General features: G+C 41.0%; 1 protein-coding gene across 1 annotated transcript in view; it reads right to left on the bottom strand.

Moving 5' to 3' along the window:
* The window catches only part of LOC308067707 (uncharacterized protein), a 78,749-nt gene extending 56,267 nt beyond the window's left edge, over window positions 1-22,482 (bottom strand). Inside the window, exons 1-2 of the mRNA XM_080396991.1 lie at window positions 19,912-22,482; window positions 18,848-18,951 (exon numbers count right to left, since the gene is read on the bottom strand). Coding sequence (XP_080253117.1) covers window positions 18,848-18,951; window positions 19,912-19,948 — 141 coding nt within the window. The 5' untranslated portion in view covers window positions 19,949-22,482. The remainder of the gene's footprint in view (window positions 1-18,847; window positions 18,952-19,911) is intronic.
* Between the last annotated feature and the right edge of the window lie 1,783 nt (window positions 22,483-24,265).

Here is a 24,265-nt window from a genome sequence, read left to right as displayed (position 1 = left end):
TCCTGTCTCCAGTGACTCCCAGTAGCAAATGCTTTGGGGGAGAAAATGCAAACATCAGAGCATGTGTGGACTGAACTTCTTCCTGACTATATTCTCCCCGCTTCCTGCAGCAGGTAGCTTAGTAGGAAACAAAGAATAAGAAATAAAAATTGACAGTAGGGAAAGGCTGCATAGCACTGAGATCTAAATACAATTTGGTGTCTCAGCCCCTAACGTTTGTGCTGCCACACTCTCACGGTTACCTCTTTCAGAGGGAGCTTTGGCAAACCAGAGAAAGTTTGTCCTGTAAAGTGCTAACTCATCGCTGCAGATATCATCACTTGAGGTAGCTCTCATTCTGCTGCCAGGCCCTGGCAGAGATAGCTGATGGGTTGCACCTATCCCATTTTACAACCTTGTGTAATAATAAACTGAAACCAGCGGCAGCTCAGGTTAAAAAATTGGGCTATAAACTGGGGCAATTAAGAAGTGCCTTCCACAGCTGTCCCTGCTACTGAGACAGAAGCTATTATCCCCATCAGCCTTCCCAGCTAAATCTGCTCAGACACGTCAGACAAACACTTTTTATCACTCTAAACAAAGTGTGTTCTTAGAAAAATGTTTTCCCTGGAAACCAAGCATTAGTGCACTGGTCATTGGAAGAGAGGGCTGTATGCAAATAGTTTGTCATAACCTCATGTCTAGATTGGGTTCCCATGGCATGAATAAAAAATAAGAAGCTCTACACAAGCTCTAGACAGCTCTTTTGTCCTCAGTGGCAACCGCTAGATCTCCTACTGTTTGCCAGAGTGACCACCATAAGGAAGAGTATGGTATAATGGACAGTACCTCTGCCCCAACTTAGTCATCAGCAATTGTGAAAAACAAGTTCACCCAAAGACAACACACGCAGAAGAACGCAGTCTTTTATAAGAAATGCAAATACATTTATATGGCCTTCAGACTTTTTGGTGTGGTTTTACATACGCAGTTCCCTTCAGGATAATTGATGCTGGGGAAAAGTCTGGTTTGCAGTAGGCAGGAAAAATTAAGGCATTCAAAGCAGCTTCATGTTGCTTGTGGGCTAAACCAAAATACCAGGACTTGTACGCAAAACACAAATGAGAAGAAAGGAAAAACAATGTTATAAAAATCCCAGCAATGGAGCTTAAAGACAGTTGATAGATAACATCTCTAATCTACCCCCTTGAAACAGGGCCTGAGCGTTTTTTCCACTGACTTCTTTAGACTTTGGAGGAGAAACTGAACAAAATGTTTGCCAATGGTCAGGAAACTTTCAACTCAGGACTACAGCAAAATGGGAGCTTCAGGCACTTGAAGATTATGATATACTGCCCTTGACAGTCTGATTTTCACATCATGGAGAAGAGCAAGACCTTTCCTTATTTTCAGGAAAACTGGCTCTCCCCAGTATTAGAAACAAAATAACTACAGTTTTATTGATGGGGAAGTGACTTGACTGCTAGAGAGACTAAATCCTTTATTCAAGAACCACAAAGTGAATCTTGATCTCTTGAGGTATAGTTCAGTGCCTTAACGCCAAGACGATTCTTTCACTCAGAGTCATGTATCAAAGTCCATTCTCTACCGATTTCACCAAAAACCCTCACACTCCCTCTGCTCTTTGAACATCTGAATTGAAGCTTTACTAGAGTCTTGGTTGTACTGGTTGAATAAGTTACCAACTCAACCACCGCTGTAGTGCTTGGACCAGTACAGCATGCCGTTCTCACAAAGTGTCACCTGGCAGTAAATTGTCACTTTTCAGTGGCCACTGCTATTTTTCTGAATACAAATGATAATAGCTTTTAAGGCTACAGAGAGGCAGACCAGTGTTGTCACAATACCATGTAATGGACATATGGACAACGCATATGAACATGTCTAAATCTGCAGTTTATATTTTGCCTCTTTCCTCCCATGGCGAGCATGAGCTGGAAAAACTGGAGGTGCAGTGCTTTCAGCCCCAAAGAATCGTGGTTTATGATGTAACGTCATCTGACTAAGCTTAATTGTATGGTGACCAGTTCCTAATTCATAAGCCTTTGTGTAACTTTTCAGGTCAAGTAACTATCATGTCCAAAAGCAGTCCCAGTTCTTCGGCACAAGAGTCACATCCTTGCATCTGGCCAAGCCACCCTCAGCACAGATGCAGAGAGCAAAAAAAAAAGCCACCTCTGAAACCCCATGTCTTCACACCTGTTCAACACTCCCAATCCCAATATAAATTAATGCTGGCCCCCTTGCCAATGTTACTGGAAGCTATTGAAAGAAAAAAACAGTAGATAAGTTGTGAATTTAGAAGTCTGGAGGGCACCAGCCTCTGCTTCTGAAAATCTTGTGTAGAAGACATATAGTTCTGAGGATGTATGACCTATCAAGCTGAGAATTCAGTCTATAATAAACATGCCACAGAAGCACCACAAGAGTTAAAGATAGTGTTATCTTACCGATCAAAAACTGATTGTGAAGTATTTCAAAATCCACATACTTATTCAGGTTGTCTTCATAACTGCTGGACCTTACAGGCATCCAGAATAAGGTGAGCTATGCAAAATTTAAGTCATCCACGTAAGTTTCCAAGATACATCTGTCCTACAGAAGCCCCTGATAAAAGCTCATCAGCTCTTAACATTTTCAGGTTGTACCTATATAATACTGACAATTCTGCGCAGACCAGTGTTACCTGCGAGGATTTGATTGCCAGTTGGTGAAACTGTGCTTAAAAACATGCTCAGCATGACAGTTAAGAGAAGTTGCCCAGCCAAAAAAATAGCCACATATAGCTGCTGTCTCTGGTTCATATACTGCTGAAGAACTCCTCACAAGGTCCCTCCAAAACACCGACAGAGTCAGTGAGGCTTTGGTTCCAAGACCACCGTCAGAAGCATTCAACCTTAGGTGATCAGAATCACACAGCCAAAAATCTCCTTGAGAACAGCCTTGCCTTAGGCAGTATGCAATCCTGCACAGCATACAGTGCTGATTGTCGGTGCCAGTACATTTCTTCTTAGCTGGTGTGGAGTGTGGACACACACCAGCCACTACCACTCACTGAACATGGCACGAGTGTGCTGCACCAGGGTATGTGACACAACAGATAGAAGAGCTTATTCTCTAAGTCACTCCTTAGATTGTCTCATTGGAAAATGCCCCTGGTCGGAATACGTCTAGCGCAGCCTTTGCTGGCTTTTGCCACCTCCAGGCAGCAGAGCAAAGGTGTAAAGCACAAATGTCAGCCGTATTAACTCTTCCCTCTTTAATGGGATTTCAGTCAGAAGGGACTCAGTGTCCTAGAGAAGCTTGGAGGCGCCGCCTGTCCACCCAGTCTCCATTTTTAATGAACTTTTGGGGCAATGAGTAGTAATGTTGAAGATCTTGCTAAAGACCAAATATCTCAGCTGGTTAATCTTTAACCGATTCATCACAAAGAAAAACAGTATCTTTTGCAGAACTTGGAGGAAATGTGGACAGTTCCCTTCTGCACAGATTTATTGGAAAGGTTTTAATAAACACAGATGTTGGGAACGGATGGCTACTGTGTAATCACGTGTAGAAAAAGCCAAAGGACAAAATATCCCTTAATGAAGACCTGCCTGCCATGCAATATTCCAAAACAAGTGAGGAAGAAATATGGTCAGTGTTACAAACAGACTAATCACAAGAATCCAGATACCAAGATTTCAATTTTTTTTAAACACTGCTTTGTCTTCCCCTCATTTGTAAGCTAAAGAAAAGCCCTGAACAGGCCTTGCTCTGAGCAACACACAAAGCAGCTCAAGAGTTCAAGAGACCTACGTGGCTTTGAGTCAGTTTTGTAGAGTATTATATACAGTTTTAAACAATGACATTTAAACAGGAGAAGACTCTCACTATTTCCAATATCTTTATTTTATACTTACTGGTCTTGCAAAGAACGCACACATTTTAATGTCAACAGGGAACACAGATGCTTATATGAAGAGCTTTTACTAAATTTTAGTCTCTGTTCTGTTTTGGTTTTTAGAGGTATGAAAAAAAATGTAATCTCCATGAAAGTATTTCTGAGGCAATGAACCTATTATTGGCCTGTACAATTCCCAGTAACAAACAACACTGTGATTCTGCTGTGACCAGAAATAATCCTAGATTAGCACGAATGCGTTCACTTTTCCAAACAAGAGAAGAGAAAAAAAGTGGGACACTGAAGCAAATAAAATGTACAAATTCCTGGCTTTTAATAGTTTTCAGTACAAAAATACAAATTTCAGTTTTTCCGGAACTGGCTATATAATGTGCTGGCAGCATATCAGACCAGCATTTTTACTGAATTTACACCTCCCTCTCCCTCTCTTCTTCTTTTTTTTTTTTTTTCCTTTCATTTGGGACTTTCATTCACTAATCACAACTAACTAATCCCCAAGGAGAAACAGTTATTTTTGCAAGTCCAATATCCTTGTTATGCCAGTGAACTTTGCCGAAAAATCCGAAACTCAGGCAACTTAAGAATATATCTGTAATATTCAACAAAATAATAAATTCAGCACATGACACAGGAAATAATAATCAGATGATCTCAGCCCCAGAAGTATTTCACTGCTGTGGAAATGCCAGGTTGGAGAGTTCATGTGGAAAAGGAAAAGCCTTGTAACTTCTCCAAACATCAGTCATCACTTCCAGATACCTCTAAATACAGCCATTCATTTCACACTGCAGGATATTGTATTGAAAAGCAAGGCAGGGCCAACACAGCACCTTCTACCACTAAATATGCACTGCACAAACCTTAGCTAAGTGTGTTTTTCCTATTTGGAATAGGGCTCTTTCATTTCCAAAAAGGAGGTTCATGCTTCTCACAGAGCAAAATATTTATAGCCACATGCAAAAAAATACAAAAGAGCTTGAAAAGGCAAACCCAGAGGTATTCCAAGATAGCTCCGTGTCAAATATAGAATGACTCATCTACCTCTTTCAATGAAAATGTTCATCCTAGATAGATCAAAGGCACTAAGTACACCAAGCCCTTTTTGCTAAACCTGGCAAGAAAGTAAAAAGGTTTTCAATCGGCAGTCACTTAGTGGGAGGTCTGTGAACAAATGAAAGCCATAAGACGCTGGCATATGAAAGAGACCATCCCCTACAACGCACAATAGGGACAATGTATATAATCTAAGCATAGCTTGCAAGGAATAAAAAGTCTAGATAAATATTTCTGTGCAGCTATACCAGATGCCATATGGACCTGATATTAGCAGTTATGCATTATTTTTGCTATAGACTTCCAAAGGTCTTCCACACTGCCTATCATCCACATGCTTTCACAGACACAGCTTTGAAGGCCAGAACAAATGCAGCCCGTCGCCTCATTGCGTATTTACTTTCGAGCTTCACACAGCCCCTGTGTGGATTCCTACCAGCCTGCAATCTGAATTTGTCTTGCAGCAAATGAGTCTCTGCGAACTGTTATATTCTTGTTAGGTCATATTTTACCACTTGGAAGCTTCCACCTCCCCCAAGACCCCCACATCGGCTGGGCTGTGGGGGAAGGGAAACGAGAAACCACAAAACACAGGAAAGTAAAATGTCAAAGTCTAATTTAAAATAACCCTGACCTGCTGCAGTGACTGCTTGCAGCAGCAGAACACAAGGCTAAAGATTACCCTGCCCGGCGGTGCTGTGCCGGGGCTGCAGCCGCTTCCCCCGGCGGCCCCGCGCTGCCATCGTGCGGCCGCTGCCTGCTCCTGGCAGCGACAGCGGCTGCCGGGGCACCTGCCCCCGGGTACATTATAGCCCCCGGGCACCTTAGCCCCCCGGGGCACCTTCCCTTCCTCCCCTCCCCCCCACCCCCTCAGCACCTGTCCCCAGGCACCTTCCTCCCCCCCAAGGTGCCTTCCCCCCCCCCCCCGCCCCGGGGCACCTTCACTCCCCTGCCCCGGGGTACCTTACCCCGGGCACCTTCCTCCCCCCAGGCACCTTCCTCCCCCCCAGGGCACCCTCCCCCCCACCAGGGCATCTGCCCCCGGGCACCTTCCTCCTCCCACCCCAGGCACCTTCCCCCCACCCCCCCGGGGCAGGGCGGCTGCTCATCCGCAGTGCAGTGACCGCGGGGAATAACGGCATCAACCCACAGCTTCACCTACCGCGGGGCCCCCACCAAAGGCAGATCGGAGAGAGCCCCCGCTGCTCCCTCGGGCCACCCACCATCCCCTTAAAACGAGTTTGCAGAGAGAAACTTTTGGACTTCCCAGAAATCATCTTTGCTGTAGCAGCAGCTGCATGATAATTCACGCTGCCCGTTTCTGCAGCTCGGGGGGTCCTTTGCGGTGGCTGTTGCCTGAAATTCAGCGCCTGGTTCAGGGAGCAGGAAGGGTCAGGTCGGGAGAAGTGGCTGGCAGAGCTCGGCAGGGGCTCATCTGATCAGCCTGCGCTGCTGCAGCGATGTGCTGAGCACTCCCATGCCAGTTGGGCGACCTCAGCAGGGGCATCGACAGCCTGAGCTACCTCTGCAACAGAGATCCAGCTACAGGACCTTCAGAAAGCAACGTGCAGGAGCTCTTCCACATTTTGCGGACAAGCTGGAATTGCATCTGGTACTTCAGAGCAACTGATAAATTAATTAACCCTACACTAGTAGTTCGGTCCAAAGGCAATTAAGCCACACTGATAGATGAGCACAACTGCCCAAATTACATGCCTGAGTGTAGGTGTTGAACCCCTCCAACAGGCACCACGTGGGCTCGGGCAAACCCTGCTTCCTCAGGACTAATGTCATAGACAGCGAGCTCTCTCTGAGGCAGGCAGGACGTGAGTGGGCCCTCCTGTGATGATTAAATAAGAATGAACATCTCTAGGCAGAGAATATTCCATCCCCTAAGGTTCAGCACTTCTGTGTAGTAAAGCCAACATCTCGTATTCCTCTCACTGAATGCTTTACCTCACTGTTTGTGGGAAACGGAGACAATAGTATCCAGTAAAGTTTCCTTAACTCCTTCCCAATTTTCTTTGTCCTCCTGCTTTACTAGCTGTTGTTTACCACTTCCAGCAGAAGAGACAGCAGGCCAGGAGACCTATTTACATCCTGCAGTGTGGCTAATCTGTGGCCAACAAATAGCCAGAGGGACCAGTAATACACAGGCTGGCCAAATCATTCCTGGTGAGGAAAGCACTGCCAGACCACAACGAACAGCCTCCAACCCGCTCCACACTGTGATACTATGAACACAAGTAACTGGGGTGATGCAGACTTGTATTAACACCAGCCTGACCAAAGCATGGTTTCACTCCAACTGCCTAAACGGTTACTTTCCATATGCGTACATCGTCTGGGCCAGGATGCTCAAACCCCACCAGTGCAGCACTCCTAGCTCCTGCAGCTGAACAGAAAGTGTTTAGGAACTTTACACCTCATTGTGAGACTATTACAGTGAGAAAAGCTGAGTTGCAAGTTTCTTGGGTTCAGGGTTTTTTTACTAAATTCTTGTAACCCTTTTTAAATATTCACTGTGCATAATTGAGGACTACTACAGAAGAGAAAATCCTGACACTAAAGTACTTCTCAGTCATAAAGAATTCATGCATTTTACCCTATTTTGAAACTCATTAACCAAGCTTCTGGAAGCAATTTTTCCACAAGCCTTACACTTCACCAGTAACAAACAGTTTGAAAATTTCTCTGGGTAACAGTTGCCTACAAAGCACTTAAAATTTATAAACTTCTCATACAGTTTCTGACATTTATCATTGCTAAAGTAAATGGAAGCAATGGAATCGACTATGCATCACGAGTAATATAATGCAATATTAAAGGACACCCAGTGGAGTACTTTAGAGGCTAAGGAATCTAAATCATACAGTCAAGTGCTGGGAAACCATATAGGAAAATCTGCGGCACCATTTGTTGGTTGACTGTAGCTGTCACTGCTCAGTGTTATGCGAGAGCTCAGCTGCACTGCTGATGTGCAGGGTTACATAATTGACAGCAGTGATTTACTATTTATGTGAATTAGAAGAGAAAGGAACTGTGGAAAGAATTCCTAATGAGTGATCACAAGTGTTTCCACACCGCCTGCCACAGCCTAAGCTAAACAAAAACTTGCAGCAAGACAGGGAGATGGACTCAGGCAGACTAAGAGGCTAACTCATGCTACCACTGCTGGGGTTCCTGGGCAGCCTGGAGCATCCCAGCTCTTTTGGGGGTGTCCCCATCTAAACTGCTTTAATGGAGAAGGACAGATAACAGGTATGATGCCAAGTAGCACTGACGAGACCTGAAGGAGATTCCCACCTTCATCTAACTTGTTTTTTATTATCCTTCACTGTCCTGGTACAGGTAGAAGATGCACAGGCATTGAGTAGATGCACTAAGTAGAAAAAAGAACTACTTTGAACATACCACGACAAACACTACAACAGGCATTATGATCTCTGCATGTCATTATGCAGCAATCCTGACACGACTCTGGCATGTGTGCGGCTTCCACAGGTCTTGAAAAATACAGAGGCTACCTCCTTTGTGGCTACAGATTTTGACTGGACAGAATGTGAAAGCTCAAGCCCACTGCCAGGGGCTTCCAAATACCCAACGGCCTGGTTACAGCAATTACTCTGCACAAACGACCGCTGACATTCACAGATGAACTCTGCAGCCTGTGTGCAGATGTCTGATGCAGATCAGTTGTATAACGTGCGCCCAGGAGATGATGGGCTAGATACTCTGTGCCAGTGGGGCACACAGGGCAGATTTCCACCTTAGAAGGCCCAGACATAGGAGAAACAAATCCAGTAGATATGGGAGTTTTATACAGACCTTCCTCCCTACTCATTCACTGCCTCTTACATATGTCCCAGGAAAATATATAGATATTTAAGCAATAATTATCAGTACTGAAATTACACTTAGGAATTACCTTCTTTTGTCCTCTTTCTGCTTTGTTTTTTTAACCTTGTTTTTCAATCCTGCCTGCATTCCTTTCCTCTCCCTCTTTTTGCTTTTTCCTTCAGTCTCAATGAAGATACACAGGATCATGATCGAAGAAATAAGTCACCATTCCCGTTCCTCTAGTCCTCCTCCAATAATCTGCAAATTCTATTAGCTGAGATGATGTGGGACACTGGGATGGATTGGGGCAGACAGGGAGGCGCAGACAGAAATACTGCCTGGTAGCGTCTGGTGGCCTAGCACTCACTGGCTGCTCGGTGCAGAGCTGTGTTGTTACTGTGGAAGAGTTTTATGAGAAAGCTCAGTACAAAACCCTAATTGTATTATAGAAACTGTAAGATGAAAATGAAAGTTTAAATTCCTTGACTGTTTGTCTCCTTTTGTATATATTTGGCTATTAACAAGATGGATGCATACACAATACCACCCCCACCCGAATTATGAGTGAATTTATGAAAGGTGAAGCAATATGAACTGAAACTGAAGAACAGCCAGCTGAGATCTCTGCGTCCTGTCAGCAGAGTTACAGGAGGCATTTTTGGGGGTGATGGAAGCACCATTAACTCCACTGCTGAAGCTCAGCACCCCTTCATTTTTGCTGCTGCAACAGTCTGTGGGACCACACTGTAAACTGTACCTCTGGAAAGGGGTGGAAGGAAGTTCCAAGAAAAAAAGATGTTTTTGGAGGACTCTCTACACTGCATCATGAGATCTTGGGATCTAGACCTGCTGTAGAAAAGCTATATAAATGACACATGAAGTATCAGTTGAATAAAAGTCTCAAAATACTATTTAATTCATGTTTGTGTCTTCAATATAAAAATATGTATTATTTTTCTGGTATGATGGTCCAACGGTTATATTGCTCTTCTGGGATAATTATATGTTATTACTAGCAAATGAGCAGCTTCTGAAGTCATGACACTGATTTTCAGAGTGCTCTTTCTTCAGGTTTTTTAATAAGAAGCTTCTCGCCATCACAATTAGAGAATTAAAGTTTGGAAGAAAATCAGTAAAAGCAGTCTAATGGCTCAAAAACAGAAGGCAAACAACAAATTTTGAAAGCATACTTATCCACTTTGAGCTTACGGTCTTTAAGAAAATCTCATGACTTTGGAAAGCATTTTTGACTTTTGAAAGCTAGCACTCGGATACGTAATGTTGCCCTTCAAAGCCATTTCCTTAAAATCTTTTCAGAAAACATCTGCAACTGACACAGAGAGCAAACAAGGAAGCAAGATTCACATATAGCATGACTGCCTCGTGTTTCCCTGGTTTGATGTTTTTATGGCATAAGCACGTATATATGCAAAAACAGCAATGTTTTATGAGTTACCCAGTAACACACATCACACAGCACAGCCAGTAAGCATATCTGCCCCAAGAAAACATAAGAGATCCAACTTGGCTGGCATTATTATTTACACGCAAGACTGCATGGAATGTTTGCTTCTAATTATAGCTATGCCGAGCTGGGGCGGGTGGATCAAATGTGAAGTTCCCAGACAGGGTGAATGTGCCAGCAGGACATCAGAAAATTTTCAGGTCAGTCTTCCACCTATCAGTCTGATGCTACCAAGAGTAAACTTGAGATGGGTGCATGTTGCACCCTCACCAATATCCACAATTCAGTCTGGCAGGAAGGAAAGACCAGAGGATCATCCCTTTCCCATTCCCAGCTCTACTTGACAAGCTATCTGGTCACTTCTCCACCTCCAGATTCACAAAGCACCACTGCATGGCCCTCCCACTAGTCAGAGGCAGGCAAAAGGAAAATCCTTATGAAGTCCTTGGCCACTAAGGACTGAAATACAAAAGAGGACTTCAAATCTCTTGCTTTCTTCTAAGGTCAGAGATCTGTTAATCAGCTGACATCTTCACAGGGACTACGACAACAACTCATTCACTAAACCACTCACACTGTCACTTCCCCTCTGGTGATGATCATGACACATGCAAGACATTTGGCACACAATCACAGGAGAGGGCAAGGGACCACACTGGGACATCTGTTGTGAAAGCGAAACTAACCTTTACAACTGCTGAGGAACATGTTTGCTGATTGGGCTTGTCTGAACACAGGTCTCATGTCAACCAGAACTAGAGGTCATGGAGAGGGGGGTCACTGAGCTATGGTCCTAGATGCAGCATAGCAAGAGGCAGGAATTAGATGTGCCTCACATCAATGTAAGGTTTTTTTCACATATACATGTATTCGTACTTGCACACACAAAACCACGCTCCATCCTCTACAGCAAGCTCATGGAATGGTGAATTAGACTGTTGAGTTTCTTGAACATGTTTTGGGAAAGCATTAAAAGGAGTCCATATTCTAAAAGTGTAATGTAAAAGTCTAGTGTCTATTGCTCTAATTTCCAAAATGCCAAGCCCCTGCAAGACACACACACACACTTTAAAAAACAAAACACCATAAAAAGATTAAAGATCCCTCTGGGAATACATTCTCTGCACTCTTCAAAGCCAAATGTCCCCTCGCTTGCCCCCTTGTTAACTGATTAATTTCAGTGTGAAGAATCTGCTCACAAAATCAACAAATTCATGCAGTGAAAATTATTCGTACATGTTAACTCAGGGACTGCAAGCAAAACCAAGAGAAACCTCTATTTTTCTCTGCTCAATAGAAACAACAGGATTTACACTAATGCTCATTTTCAAGCTGCAATTGGTATTTAATCTGTTACCAGGCAGTTTTTTCTTGAGTCATTTTGCACATGGATCAGATGCAACCCCCTTTCCCTGAATTAAAGAGTAAATGAGTGCACCATCTGGCCAGCCCCTTGTCTGATTCAGCCCCAGCGCCTGCGGTGGTATTCCAAAATGTGAGGAATGCTCACCCAGTAGACTCGGTTCACATCCTTCCTCCTATTGACTAAAGCTGCTCTGTCCCCTTCTGGGCCGCTTTATATAAGAATTTGGTGGGAAGACTAGGTCTCTGAAATCTTAACCATCTTCAAATGTGCGTGTGTGTGGTCTGAGCAGGCAGCTTATGCAATGAGAAATGGGAAGCCACTAAAATGATTCTGCTTCTAAATATTTTGACCTTTATTGACATTTATAAGTAGCAGGCAGCTTAATTACCAATTAAAGGAAGTTATTAGCTACAAAAGGAGCCTGTTCTTTTTTTCCTTTATGGCTCCTTTCCCAAACCAGTGGTGCTAGATGAGATTTCTGTGGCAAGACAAGGCAAAAGAGCCCAGGAGACCTAGGCTACTTTATAGCTAACCTATACAGAAATCCTTATAGAAGTCAAAGAACTTTCATAAAGTGGATACTCCAGAGACAGCCCATTCAGAACAACAGTCTCTCCATTTCTGTTGGTGTTAAAGCCTTGTATTACAGTACTGTCACGTTTTTCTATGTGGAATTTCTTGGTGGGCATTATTGCTGGCTGGTTTTCTTTCAAGCACACCCATAAACAAGGCCTATCCAAACTGGTTTTGGTTTGGTTTTTTGAGTGGGTTTTTTTCATGATATGCATTTAGGGGCTGGCATGAGGAGCTGAGAATATAAAAGACTTAGCTACTAACCTTGATACACACTGTTAAAAAAACTGGAAGTTCTTCCCCAGAGATAGATTAATTCCTACAGCAAACAAAGCAGCTCCTTTAAAATCACCTAGACCCCAACTCTGCCTACAGGACTACATGGGCTGGTAGCTTTACACGCATTTATGGGCCCACTAGAGCGTTAGGGTTGCTTGCTGGGTCATGGCACTCATGAGAAAATCTTAATTAGAAAATAGTAGAATGAGAAATGCTCTCCCATAATTTTAGAGTATCTTTCAATAAAAACAAAGTAGGAGAACAGTATACCAAAACCGCAGTATGAGCAGAGTTCTGATATCTGGTAGAGATAGATAGATATATATGTATATGTATGGGTTTTTTTAACTAAACTAGTGCTAACATGAATTAAAAATAGCCTCATGAAGGAACTACCCAACTCTGTACATCCATATTATTTTCAGTTCTGTAACACATATTAATGTTGTTTTAAGAGTCTTTATATATGAAGGAAGAAGCAATGTCAATGAGAGATGGAAACCCAAATAAAGATACTTAAAACATCATTTCCTCACTGGGTGAAAAATCCCAAGGTATAACTTCCCCAGTAATGAGGAAGGTAGCTGCATGATCCAGACTGCGTTTCAGAGTCTATCAAACCCAAGATATCATGGAAATTCCAGCATTCTCTCAGGCATAGTAGTAATTTAGCTTTTCATCAACCTCCTCCTGCTTATATCAAAAGAAGTCCCACGATACCTTCCACCAACCTTGGCTTCTGATTTTCTGACAAACTTCTGGACTCTCAAGCAAGACATTTAACACTATTTTTTTCCTTCTCTGATTTTTTTCCCCAGATCTTCCTGGCATTTTTTGCTCTGTATTGTTTACACCTTCTTTACTGAGTTGGTAATTCACCCTCAGTTTTAGAGGAAAAGAATTTTACCTGCAACCTATTTGAAACTAACAGCTTGATCCTGCAATCACCAAAGTCAAAGGCAACAAGGGTGTTCTGTTCCATGGGAATAGAACAGACCTAGAGTTCCTGGGCAGTGTGTTTTTAATCAAGGAGCCTTCACATTTGAAAGGAAATCATTTGCATCATATTAGTATTCATTGTCCACCTACACAGGATGGGAAATTTGCTGAACAAAAAGGTTAAGTGTGCTGATGCCAAGAGGGCTTGCCCGTTGCAGAGCCGGTCTCAGCGATGAAAGCGTCTCAGCTGTACCTGTTCCAGGAAATTACATCAAAAAACCTCTGCATTCATGGCTCAGGGGAGTCAGACCTGTTTCTTACAGTACATAAAAGGTCAGCTGAGATTGCTGTGTGTATTATTTCATCCCAGGAGCAGTCCAAGTGTACCAAAACTAAAAATTAAGCTCAAGTGAAAGAAGGTAACAGAAGGGAAGCTGCTGCAGCCCATCTGTCGCGGTTTACTCCAGTATGTCACTTTAGATCAACAGAGAAATGTCCTCCTGCAAAATGTTTATCAAGGGACCCTTGACTGGAAAAATGATACAAGAGTTCTTTATGCCTGTTGCAAAAAAGTTTGTGGTCTTTACCATGCAAGACGGTTCTTCCCAGCCTGTGGTTCACAGAATCAGCTGGAGCCTAGGGCTGCTGCTGCAGGATCTGTGAAACATGACTGAGACAGAAAAGCCTATTGTCAGAAGGTTACAATTTGCTACCAAGATGTAGCTCTCTCCACTGGGAAGCTTTAGGCACCTGCAGTTCAAAAAAGATTGCAAGTCAGTTTTTTAGTGTTTTAGAGAAGATGACTTTTCTTTCTTCCTTTAACGTTTGATCTGATATTAGATATTATACCTGTGGTGGTAAAAGACTCTAACCCCTATTTTTCTTTCCAGGAAGCTTCCCAGAGCTCCTCTGAGTCCTTTCCCACTGTCTTTTCCTAGTTTAATTTATATTCACTGAATCATTTTTCATCTTTCAGTTTAGAGCAGAACCTGAAAATACAAAGCTTGTCTGTTTCCAAAACTTTTTTTCTTTGGATGGATCTCTGATGATAAACAGCACCTTATCCTCACATGTAAATCTGCTAAGCTTAACCAGTAAAACTGGGAGCTTACATAATGGTAAAGGTTAGAAGGGATCTCTGGAGATTGTCCAGTTACTGCCCTCCTGTCCTGGAGAGCCTACCAGATTCGGTGTGCTCTCCAGTATATGTATGCTGCCTGCAACCTCTGAAAAATGTGCTCTAAAAAGTAATCTAGGCATAAACAAGGGGTGGATGCATTTTAAGTGAATTTAGTCAAAGTCCTTACAATTAATTGCTGGATGGCTTAGGAAAGCTGGTGGAACACAACAGGTATAGAGATACCTTTCCTGCTTCTTGGCAGAAGCAGCTTCTGTCAGTTTGGTTTCATATGGCTCAGCACATCTCAGGCAGGTAACAAAATGCTGTAAGCTTACCATTGGGATAGAAATTAATATGTTTTTATATATTTATAACAATATACTTATTATTATAAATATATTAATAAATATATCAATATTTATAAATAGAGAAATATATTAATATTTACAAATATATAAATATAATAATAAATTCATGTGATTATTATCATAATATATTTAATATATTTAATATATTTAAATAATTGAACTGAACACAGCACCAAAAAGATACATACAGTGCTTGAAAACAAAAAGCTACGAGGCATGTTGGTGTAGGCAGACTCGCTGTCTGCTCAGATTTAAAGTAGCTCTTTCCTGTGCTTTGTGTTGTGTAAAAGCAGTGAACTCCTTCCAGCCCATTCAGTCCTGAACATAGAAAATAATACAGATTCATTCACCTTTTTGGGAAAAGACCCAAGAAATAATAGTCTTTTATATAGAAAATATATTTTAAATAGAAAAAGACCCCCCAAAAAATAGTCTTCAAGGTGGAAAACACCTTATAGAGGATCATTTCACTGACATGTGGCTGTTCAGGATCACTGAACATTACACCCTAAAAAGCTCGTGCGACTCGATGATCCTTATGGGTCCCCTCCAACTTGAGATATTCTATAATTCTATGGTTGTTTAAGAAAATGTCTCAAGCCTGATAATTATTCTCCTTTGGCAGCTATTCTGACTTCTTCCTAACCAGTTATTACCAGAGGAATAGATTGGGATCTCACATCCTGCGTGAATATCTAGTTATCAAATGTCTGAGGAGAAACTATATTCAAAGATATTTTCCTAAAGATTAATAACAAGGAACGCCTGTGCAAATATCAGTTAAAGTAGTAGCTGATGTGCAGGCTCCAAAGACTTGGAAAAGCAAATCAAATCCAAGCTTGCAACAGTGAACAGGTATCAGTAGGAATGAAATATTTGCCTGAATTTTGATGACCTTGAACAATTCAATAAATCACATCACTCCACGTACACAGCTTGATAGGAGTCAGACAGCTGCACTGCCCTTGAGAACTGGGCAGTGGGTTCTGGGAGGAAGGAAATAGCTGCCACATGCAGTAAATAAAAAGAAGTTAAAAAAAAAAATACACACATAGTTCTGCTGCAGAATCATTCCATTCAGCCTGGCTAGAAACACAGGCAGCTACAAACCAATCATTCATCTCCAACATAAACACAGATTTGGTTAGACTAGCAGTAACATAGGTTGAGATTTTTAGTAGATGACATAAATAAATGTATTTTTATATTTCCTGACCACATTAAGCTTGAAATCAGAGTTCTAAAATGTGAGCCACACACTATAAGACTTCTAATAGCCAATAAATTCAGATAGTCACAGTGAAGCAATGTTTTCTCCTTAAAGGTACATTTTGCTGCAGTGTATATAAATACAAGGGGACTTGTTTTTTTATGGATTGGAAATTATATGTAGCTGAACATGATCATTCAAAAAAGGTTAATGTTCTCTTAGGAGGACAGCAAGATGGAAACCACTTCAGAAGGCACAATCTCAGATTCCAAATATTATTTCTACATGGAAAGACATTAGTGAGGAGGTGGGGGGAGGTTGGGAAAATTACTTGCTCCCCAAAAGGTATAATACAGGAGAGGAGAGCTAAACCATCCCAGCTCAAGAACATCAATGTATTCCCCTGTTCCTATCCCACCTCTGCTACACTAAGAAAGCACAAAACAAGTTCTTATCCTGCCCAGTGCATCTACTTCCCACTTGTAAAGTAGGGATTATAGTGCCAGAATTCTTTAAGGTGGTGTGAAAGGAATGAATGATCTTAGAGGACTACCAGTAATACTTAAGAGCTAAAATACTAAGATGCTAAAGGTAATTTTTAATCTCTAACTCTGGCAGCCCTTTAAAGTGGTTACCAACATTATCATCACAATATCCCACGCTGAGAAACTGAATACAGCAGACAGAACATATTCTTCAGCTTCTCAGAACGTGTCAGTGGCAATGTCAGGCACGATTTTCAGGTGGTAGCTGGCCATACAACACTTAAAAGGTATGTAAGACCCATAAAGGCTGATGTCCAGGCTGATGCCCAGCAGTCAGAGAACTTAACGCTCAGAGAATTTACAGGATCATAAGGCTGAATTTCAGCATGGCTTTGCTCACTGAGCAAGCTCTGGCTGAAGGACAACAGTGCGCTGCGTGGACTTTGAAGGCAAGTCCTTCAATATGGAACAAAGTTGTTCAGTTTTTGGACCTACCACTTTCTACGGGTCTCTTACAGAGACATGTTCCCAGTGGGGGAGCCATAAAGAGAGTCAGCGTGTACTGGCTCTACTGCCCATTATTGACTGAATGTTGTTGCAATAGCCAAGATGAAAATATCTGAGCGCTGATGTCACTTCGATACAATTGCTTTGGAGGCTATTCAGTTTTCCTTGGGTCGCCTATTCATTTTAGGAGACTTGCTGATTATTGTCTGATGGCTGGAGTATTATGACCAGAAAGAAATGAAGATGGCAGCTAGAAGCCTCACTTCACAATGAGTAAAGTAATCCTTCTAAGGGAGAATTTGTCACCCCAGCTCAGTTTAAAAACTAGCATTTGAGAATAAGTAAATGGAATGCTCTAGCAGAATAAATTTTAAAACACCAAGTACTTTGAAGTGGAACTTAGCTGCATGATGACAAAACAAAAATAATAACAATCTCTCCACCCACCTATGCTAAGGTTGAAAAGCCAAGGAATCAAGAGCTGGAAGCATCCGAATTAAGGTCGCCTTGTGTAGTCCTAATTCACTTCTCCTGTGTGATACAATTAAAAGATATTTTCCCCCATGGCCTCACCCTATTTAGTGGGCAGGATGAACAGAGCTATTCAGTATTTCTTTTTTTACCTTTTTGAGTCAATGTGTGGCCTTGGTTTTATTTATAGCATGCAGTTTAAAATCTTCACTGAAAACAGGATTATTCATATCCTTGTGGGTTTTAATATAACACTTATCACAGAAATATTTGCTTCAAAAACATAACAAATGTCTCATGACAAAACCCTGCCAATGATGTAGGTTGGTAGCATAGTCCCTTCAGCCCAAATGCTTAATCAGAATCAGAGGTCCCACAAGATTGCTTTGATTAGTATGAGATCATCTGAATGTAATACAGTGTATAATATATTCTTGTTTTTAGCAAACCAGTGGTAACAAAACCCCGTTTCTCTGAGAGAGAGCTCTAAAACCCACTGCCATGAGTTCTGTGTTTAAGGAACCATCTGTTTCCTCTCAGGATCATCCACAGCATTTGCAAACCTTGTTTTCTGTGGTTTAAAGCATCTCCTTCTAAGACCACTGGGCAAACAACAAGCAAGGCCTAGTGTGGAGCCAAGCAATGTAACAGAGTAAAGCTAGAATGAAATTATTTCTAGCTGACTTGATTTTGGAAGATTCCCACTGAAATTTCCCAATTAAAAGAAAAAAAGATACTCCCTGCCTCTGTTTGCATGCCCTTATTTTGAAATAAATATGCTTGTGATTACGCATATACACCTAAAACCAAACAAGTAGTTACATCTGATTGCAAAAAAACTGAAGCAACTTTACGTTCGTAGGATTTTTGTTGGAACACAACAGTACTAATGTTCTTTTTCAGCAGTTAATCAACCACCACCAGAGTTTTAAATAAACTCTGATTCACAGACTACATAATCATTCTGCTCACAAACAAGACAATTTATATCCATGCATTTGATTTGGATCTCAGGTACAAACCAAGTAACTCTTGTTTTGATATGTTGTCTCTGTAGAAAGAAACGTTATCTCAAGTTCTTCCACCAGTATGAAACCCATTTGAGAAATATAATTTTCACATTTATGCCAAGTCTGCAATGCTACCTGCACAACTTCTCAGACAAATCAAGTTGATTCTCTATGTCATACTGCTTGTTTTACATTACAGTCGTAAGAAAAAAATGCTTATATTAGAAATATTAAATAAAAATTTAAAAATTACTTACTGTTCCAACAGCCATCAGGGATTTCTTTATATTCTTCTGGTCCATATTGCTTGTCTTAAAACTGTTCCTCAATGATACTCTCTTCAGAGGAGAGGATCTGACAGCTGAAAGAAAAATGCACAATAATTACAGTTTATATCCGCAAGACTGGAGATTTGGCATGTCTGGAGGCTTTAGCATTGTTATTATTAATATTACAAATATATTTTGGAATTTGTATTTTTGGCATGACTGGAAGATTCTTGTCAAGAATGTAGCTCTTCTTTTTTAAAATGTGTTAAATCAGCTTGGATTATTTCAAATTCAAGTACTTCAGCACTGACTGTAACCAAGATTCTTTTTTGACTTGATGTAGTTAAAAAGAAAGTTAAAAACATTATCTCAAGTATCACTTAGCAGCATCTTTAAAAATACCACCATTATTATTCTAGGATGCAGCTATCTGAAACACTGGTGCTGCTACAACCTGCATGGATTGGTTGTACAGTCTTGAGAATTAGAATAGCTTTTTTCTTTAATTCACAGGTATTTTAAGGTTTAAAAAGATTAAGAAAACCAAACAAATCATCCCTAACTGAAACTACTACTGTCCAGCCTATCTTCTGCTCTGGATTTTCAAGGACATGCTTAATTCACAATGCAAGTTACTCCATTGTAACACCTCCTAGTTTAAGGCAAGGCCTCTAATTTATGCATACAGAAGTTGATGCTACTGTCTAGATTGTAAGTCCATCCTCCCACCCAACAATATTCTTTAAATAGTATTAGTCCTACAGCTCAATAGAAATCAGTTGTAAAAGCACCAAGAATCTTCCATTGCAGACATGGACTTCACTTAATTAAGTATTGTATAAACACAGCAGGGGAAAAAAAATTAGTCCTTCCTCAAAGACATTGATGCAATTGTTTTGTTGTTCTAGCACGAGGATCACGAGGCATTTTGCAGTTAGGTCTCTGAGGAAGACTGTATTTTCAGTTCTGTTTTAGAGAGGGGCAACTTTAGGAGGAATGAGTTCAGTAGCAAGACACAATGAATTATGTTTCCTCTCTGAAAGTGGACATACTCAGGGTGCTGGACTGAAAGCTCGCTGATTTTTCCATTTTTGCAGAAATTAGCACTAAAGCTCAGAATCCATAGAAACTCACAAGCCTGAAATCAGTATTTAACCCGGCTTAGGAGCACCCACCTCCTCAGCCTGATTGAGAGACTACCCACTAGCCATCTGATGCTCTCAGCTGAGCTTACTGAATCGCTCTCAGTGCAAAAATGCCTGTCAAAGGAATGCATACAGGCTCACTAACACACAGGGAAACAAGTCAGTGTTGCTTCACCTACGTGCCTCAGGATAATGGTGATGTAACAGTTGCCACAGATACGATACAAAGTACAAATTATTATCACCTTACTGCCAACATCTGGTCAAGTTTAAGATGGAAATCTTATAAAGTTCCTCACGCTTTTCTGAGTTTGGATTAAATCTCAGCTCAGGGTTGTTGGTTTGGTTTTTTTGAACAGTAATAAATATATTCTCTGATTCATTGTAATGTTTCAGTGAATTATTTCCATTATTCCCTTTTTTGCTGCCTAAAATTGAATAAAGGCTCCTGGATTTTTAACCCCTTACATCACAAAGTGACAAATACTCTCAGAACCTCATCTAAACCATGCTGTAATTAGCTAGACTTTCTGCCAGCTTAGTTTTGGATCAGTCCCCAATAAGGGGGCTATGATACAGCAAAGCATTGGGGCAGATATTTCACTTTAAAAATACATTAAATCTCCGTTGGCATCACTTGGCATTCTGCTTGAGTAGAAGTTGCTAATAAGTACTAGTAAGGTCTCATCTCTGAAATTTATTCCTGAAAATGCAAAAATAAAAGCCATTGCTTTTTTTTTTTTTTTACTGTTTTTTTGTTCTAATAAATAAGCTGCTAGCTTAATACATGCCACACCACCAAACAACTGTCACTACAGGAGTTCACCCCAGCTGTACAAGAATTGAGATTATCTTAGTTCATCTTCACACTTTCCCCATGAAGTTTAAAAGTTTACCTAGAAAATAAAGAGCCTGGTAGTTTAGAAAGCAGTTCTCACAGGTTGTGCTCATGTGAGTAAAGTCTTCCTTTCCCTCGCAGACCTGACACTCCTGTCCCACTAACAGCTGCAGGGTACCTTTTGCATTCTTCGCTGCTCTTCTCCACATCTACTGGCCAGGCAGAGACAGATTCCTACCACTGAATTAGTATTAGTAGTTCATCCATAAATAACAGATTTCCAAATCCAGGGTACCCAGCACGGTACTACTCACTAGCATTTTTCAATGTGGTCTGCAGAGTGGGTGATCAGCATTGCAACCATTTCACAGGTGAAGGGACTAGTGAAGCAAGCCCAGGGTCAGCCTGGCTCTCTGCGGCTCCTCCAGAGCTGTACAATGCTGCCTCTTGGTGGAGTTCAGCTAAATGCTCTGCAAGGCTCTCAACCTTTCTCCGCAGCCTAAACCTCTAGACTTGACGCAAAACTAGTCTTGGCGTCTTTAGTTATTAAGGTGCTTTGTCTGTTCACTTCCTTACAGTTTGTGTCTGCCCTGCTGCATGAGAAAAGGACTAATATCAGACCTTCTAGTGTAGAGAAAAAAATACCCAAGGAATGTGTTTTAAAACCAGTAGTTAAACTGGACAGCCAGAAGCACTGAATTTTAATGTTTCATAAGCTAAGTTGAATACCCATAGAAAGAACAATTGTATGATTTTAGTAATGACCTAATTCAACTAATTCAATCATGAACTAACTCAACCTCCTCCATAAAGATTCATGAACTCTTACTCATTATCAATTTACAGTGCTTGGGGTCCTTCATTAATTATCACTATTCCTAGTTGTTGTATGTATTTATGTTATAGATGCAGTGTAAAGATGGACATGGAAAAAAAAATAGCTGTGCCTTTTTGTTTGTACTCACAGTGATGGGAAAACCTCCAAAAGCATTCAGTGTTTTGTAGTTGTCAAGACACTTCATTTTCTCTCATTCCCAAGCTTCAGAAGCTTCCTTTTTGTGATTGCAAACAGATGATGGTAGAGCATGCAATTAGACTAATAGAAGTAAATTCCAATCAGTGGTAGCCTGCAGCAGCTTCTCAGTGTTCACATCAAATGGAGGCCAACTCTTAGCATGAAGCTGTCAGCAGGAAAAGATAAATTAAAATTGATTTTTAGAAGCAAACTTCCATGACTTTCTTCATTGCACCCAGGAGTATCTATAACATCTGTAATTTATTATATATCATGGTTGGGATTTTCAACCATCCACTCAGCTTGGGCATTCAAAATCCAATAGTTTCAAACATTTGGGAGAAGAGCATTCCACAAAAGGGGGAAGTGTCTGCACCTCTCTACATGCACCAAGAATCATTATTAAGAATACACAATTTAAGACCTTACTTGAAAATGACACCTTTAAAATTTCAACTTTTAGTATAACTAGGGTAGATTCTGCAGTTTAACTTTATCCTTGTCAATCTTTACAGGCTTTCTTTGCAAAACAGAGGTGGCAGATTCTCAAATATTTTAGTTTGTCCAAAAATTACCCCAGTAAAACCAGTAGTTTGTGATAATAGCTATTCAGTGTGCTCAATGGGAATAATCATATTTGATGCTATCATATTTGATAGCATTAACTTTCACAATAGTGTAGAAACTGCTAAGTATATATGGTGTAAGATTCAAAGTTACCTATCTTGATCTCATCTCAGGGATCACAGTTAAAACACAAGATCTTCCAGACTTCTGGAGGGTTTCTTAAGATGGAGACTGTCTTCAGAAGCTGCCCACAGATTTCCCAGGATACAAGAGGATGGGTATCCCCCACAGAATGGTCAAACTGGGAACCAACCAGTTGCACAGTAAAATTCTGTGAATGGCACCAGCCAGTGTTGTCAATGCATTGTATCCCAGGTGCCCTGGTAGGGGTGTTGAGCCTCCTGGTAGTCCAAGGAAAGGCAGGCTTGTCAACTGACCAGGCCAGCTGATGGCATAAGGAGCTGGGGAAAAGGCATAAACAAGGTCAGGTCCACCAAAGTTTATTGGGTAGAGCTGCACAAACATGACCAGATTAGTCTGGCTAAAAGCTTTTATGTAAGAAATAAAAATGGCTCTAAGCACGGAACACTTGGCAATCTTTATTCTAAAGTTACTGAGCAACCCTGGTGTATATGTGCAAGTTCAAAACCAGGCTTTTTAGAGCAGAATGAGCCTTCAGTGTCCTTAATCTCTTTTTATAGGCAATAAAATGCATTTCCCACATTTCCAAACACTCCTTTCTGCCTTTAGAATTCACTTGCTCATAAGAAACAGTTTTGAACATCATCTCTATCAACTACTATATTCCCCCAACTGCTTCAAGTCAAAGCAACATGACTGATTGTAAAGCAAGGCACCCTCATTCCAGTTACTTCCAATTTTCTATTTTTCTCTGAAAACAAGTCCAGGCCATTAGTACAGTTGAGTGTGAGACAAAAGGTTTCCAAAAAAAGCTAACATAATGCAACAAAAGTAATTTTATAACACAGAAAAATACAAGTACAGTTATACAAGTGTTCTTGTTCCAAGAACAATTGTAAGTGGGTTTTGTTTTGATTTTGAAAAATCTCCAATATCTCAGGGTAGCTGCAGTAGACCACACACTGGAAAAATTACGTGTTCTGGTCACTGTATAATAAGAAAGGATTTTTCTCTCTGAGACAGAAAAGGCCTATTCAAGGTTGGAAAGGGAGTGCAACTTGGAAGAATGAAGAATCAGGAAACTGGGGGGATAGGTTATAATTGTAGGAGGAGGATTTGGTCTAGTTGTCTGAACAGCTGCCAGGGAATTAGGAAAGACAGCTTCAACTTTTTCATCAGCCTAGGCAAAACATAAGAGCTAAAAGCAAAAAATCAAATAAATTCCAGTTTTATGGTATCTGTTATTAGGGGTGACGCCATCTCTGCTTGTCTATCTGGAGATAAGTTTTGCAACAAGAAGTGTAGCACAGATGGAAAATGAAGTGGGAGGATAAGTATCAATTCACTTAAGATAGTGGGTTTTCTGCCAAACTTTTTGTGGTATGCTCACATAGTATTCCTCAGCAAGACAATATGTAAATATCTACATCATTTATGGATGAAGATCCACTCCAGGCTGTAGACAAATGAACAGCAGATAAACCATAAACTGAGAGTCAATCCCAAGTTTCCCCTGATTTCACAGCCCACTGTAGTAAACCAGTTACATAATCTACTTTCCAGGTTATTTTACTGCAGTCGCTGGGCAATTTTGGATGGACGCCACTGAGTACATTTTTTTAACATTCTTTTTACCAATAAAACAAAATAAAAGATTTTATAGCCTTGATGTGTTTCTGGCATATTTTAAAAACTGCTGC

The sequence above is a fragment of the Falco punctatus genome, assembly GCF_963210335.1.
Source record: "Falco punctatus genome assembly, chromosome: 7".
Lineage (NCBI taxonomy): Eukaryota > Metazoa > Chordata > Aves > Falconiformes > Falconidae > Falco > Falco punctatus.
Note: the sequence above shows the minus strand (reverse complement) of the source record. Positions and strands in the feature narration are given on the sequence as shown.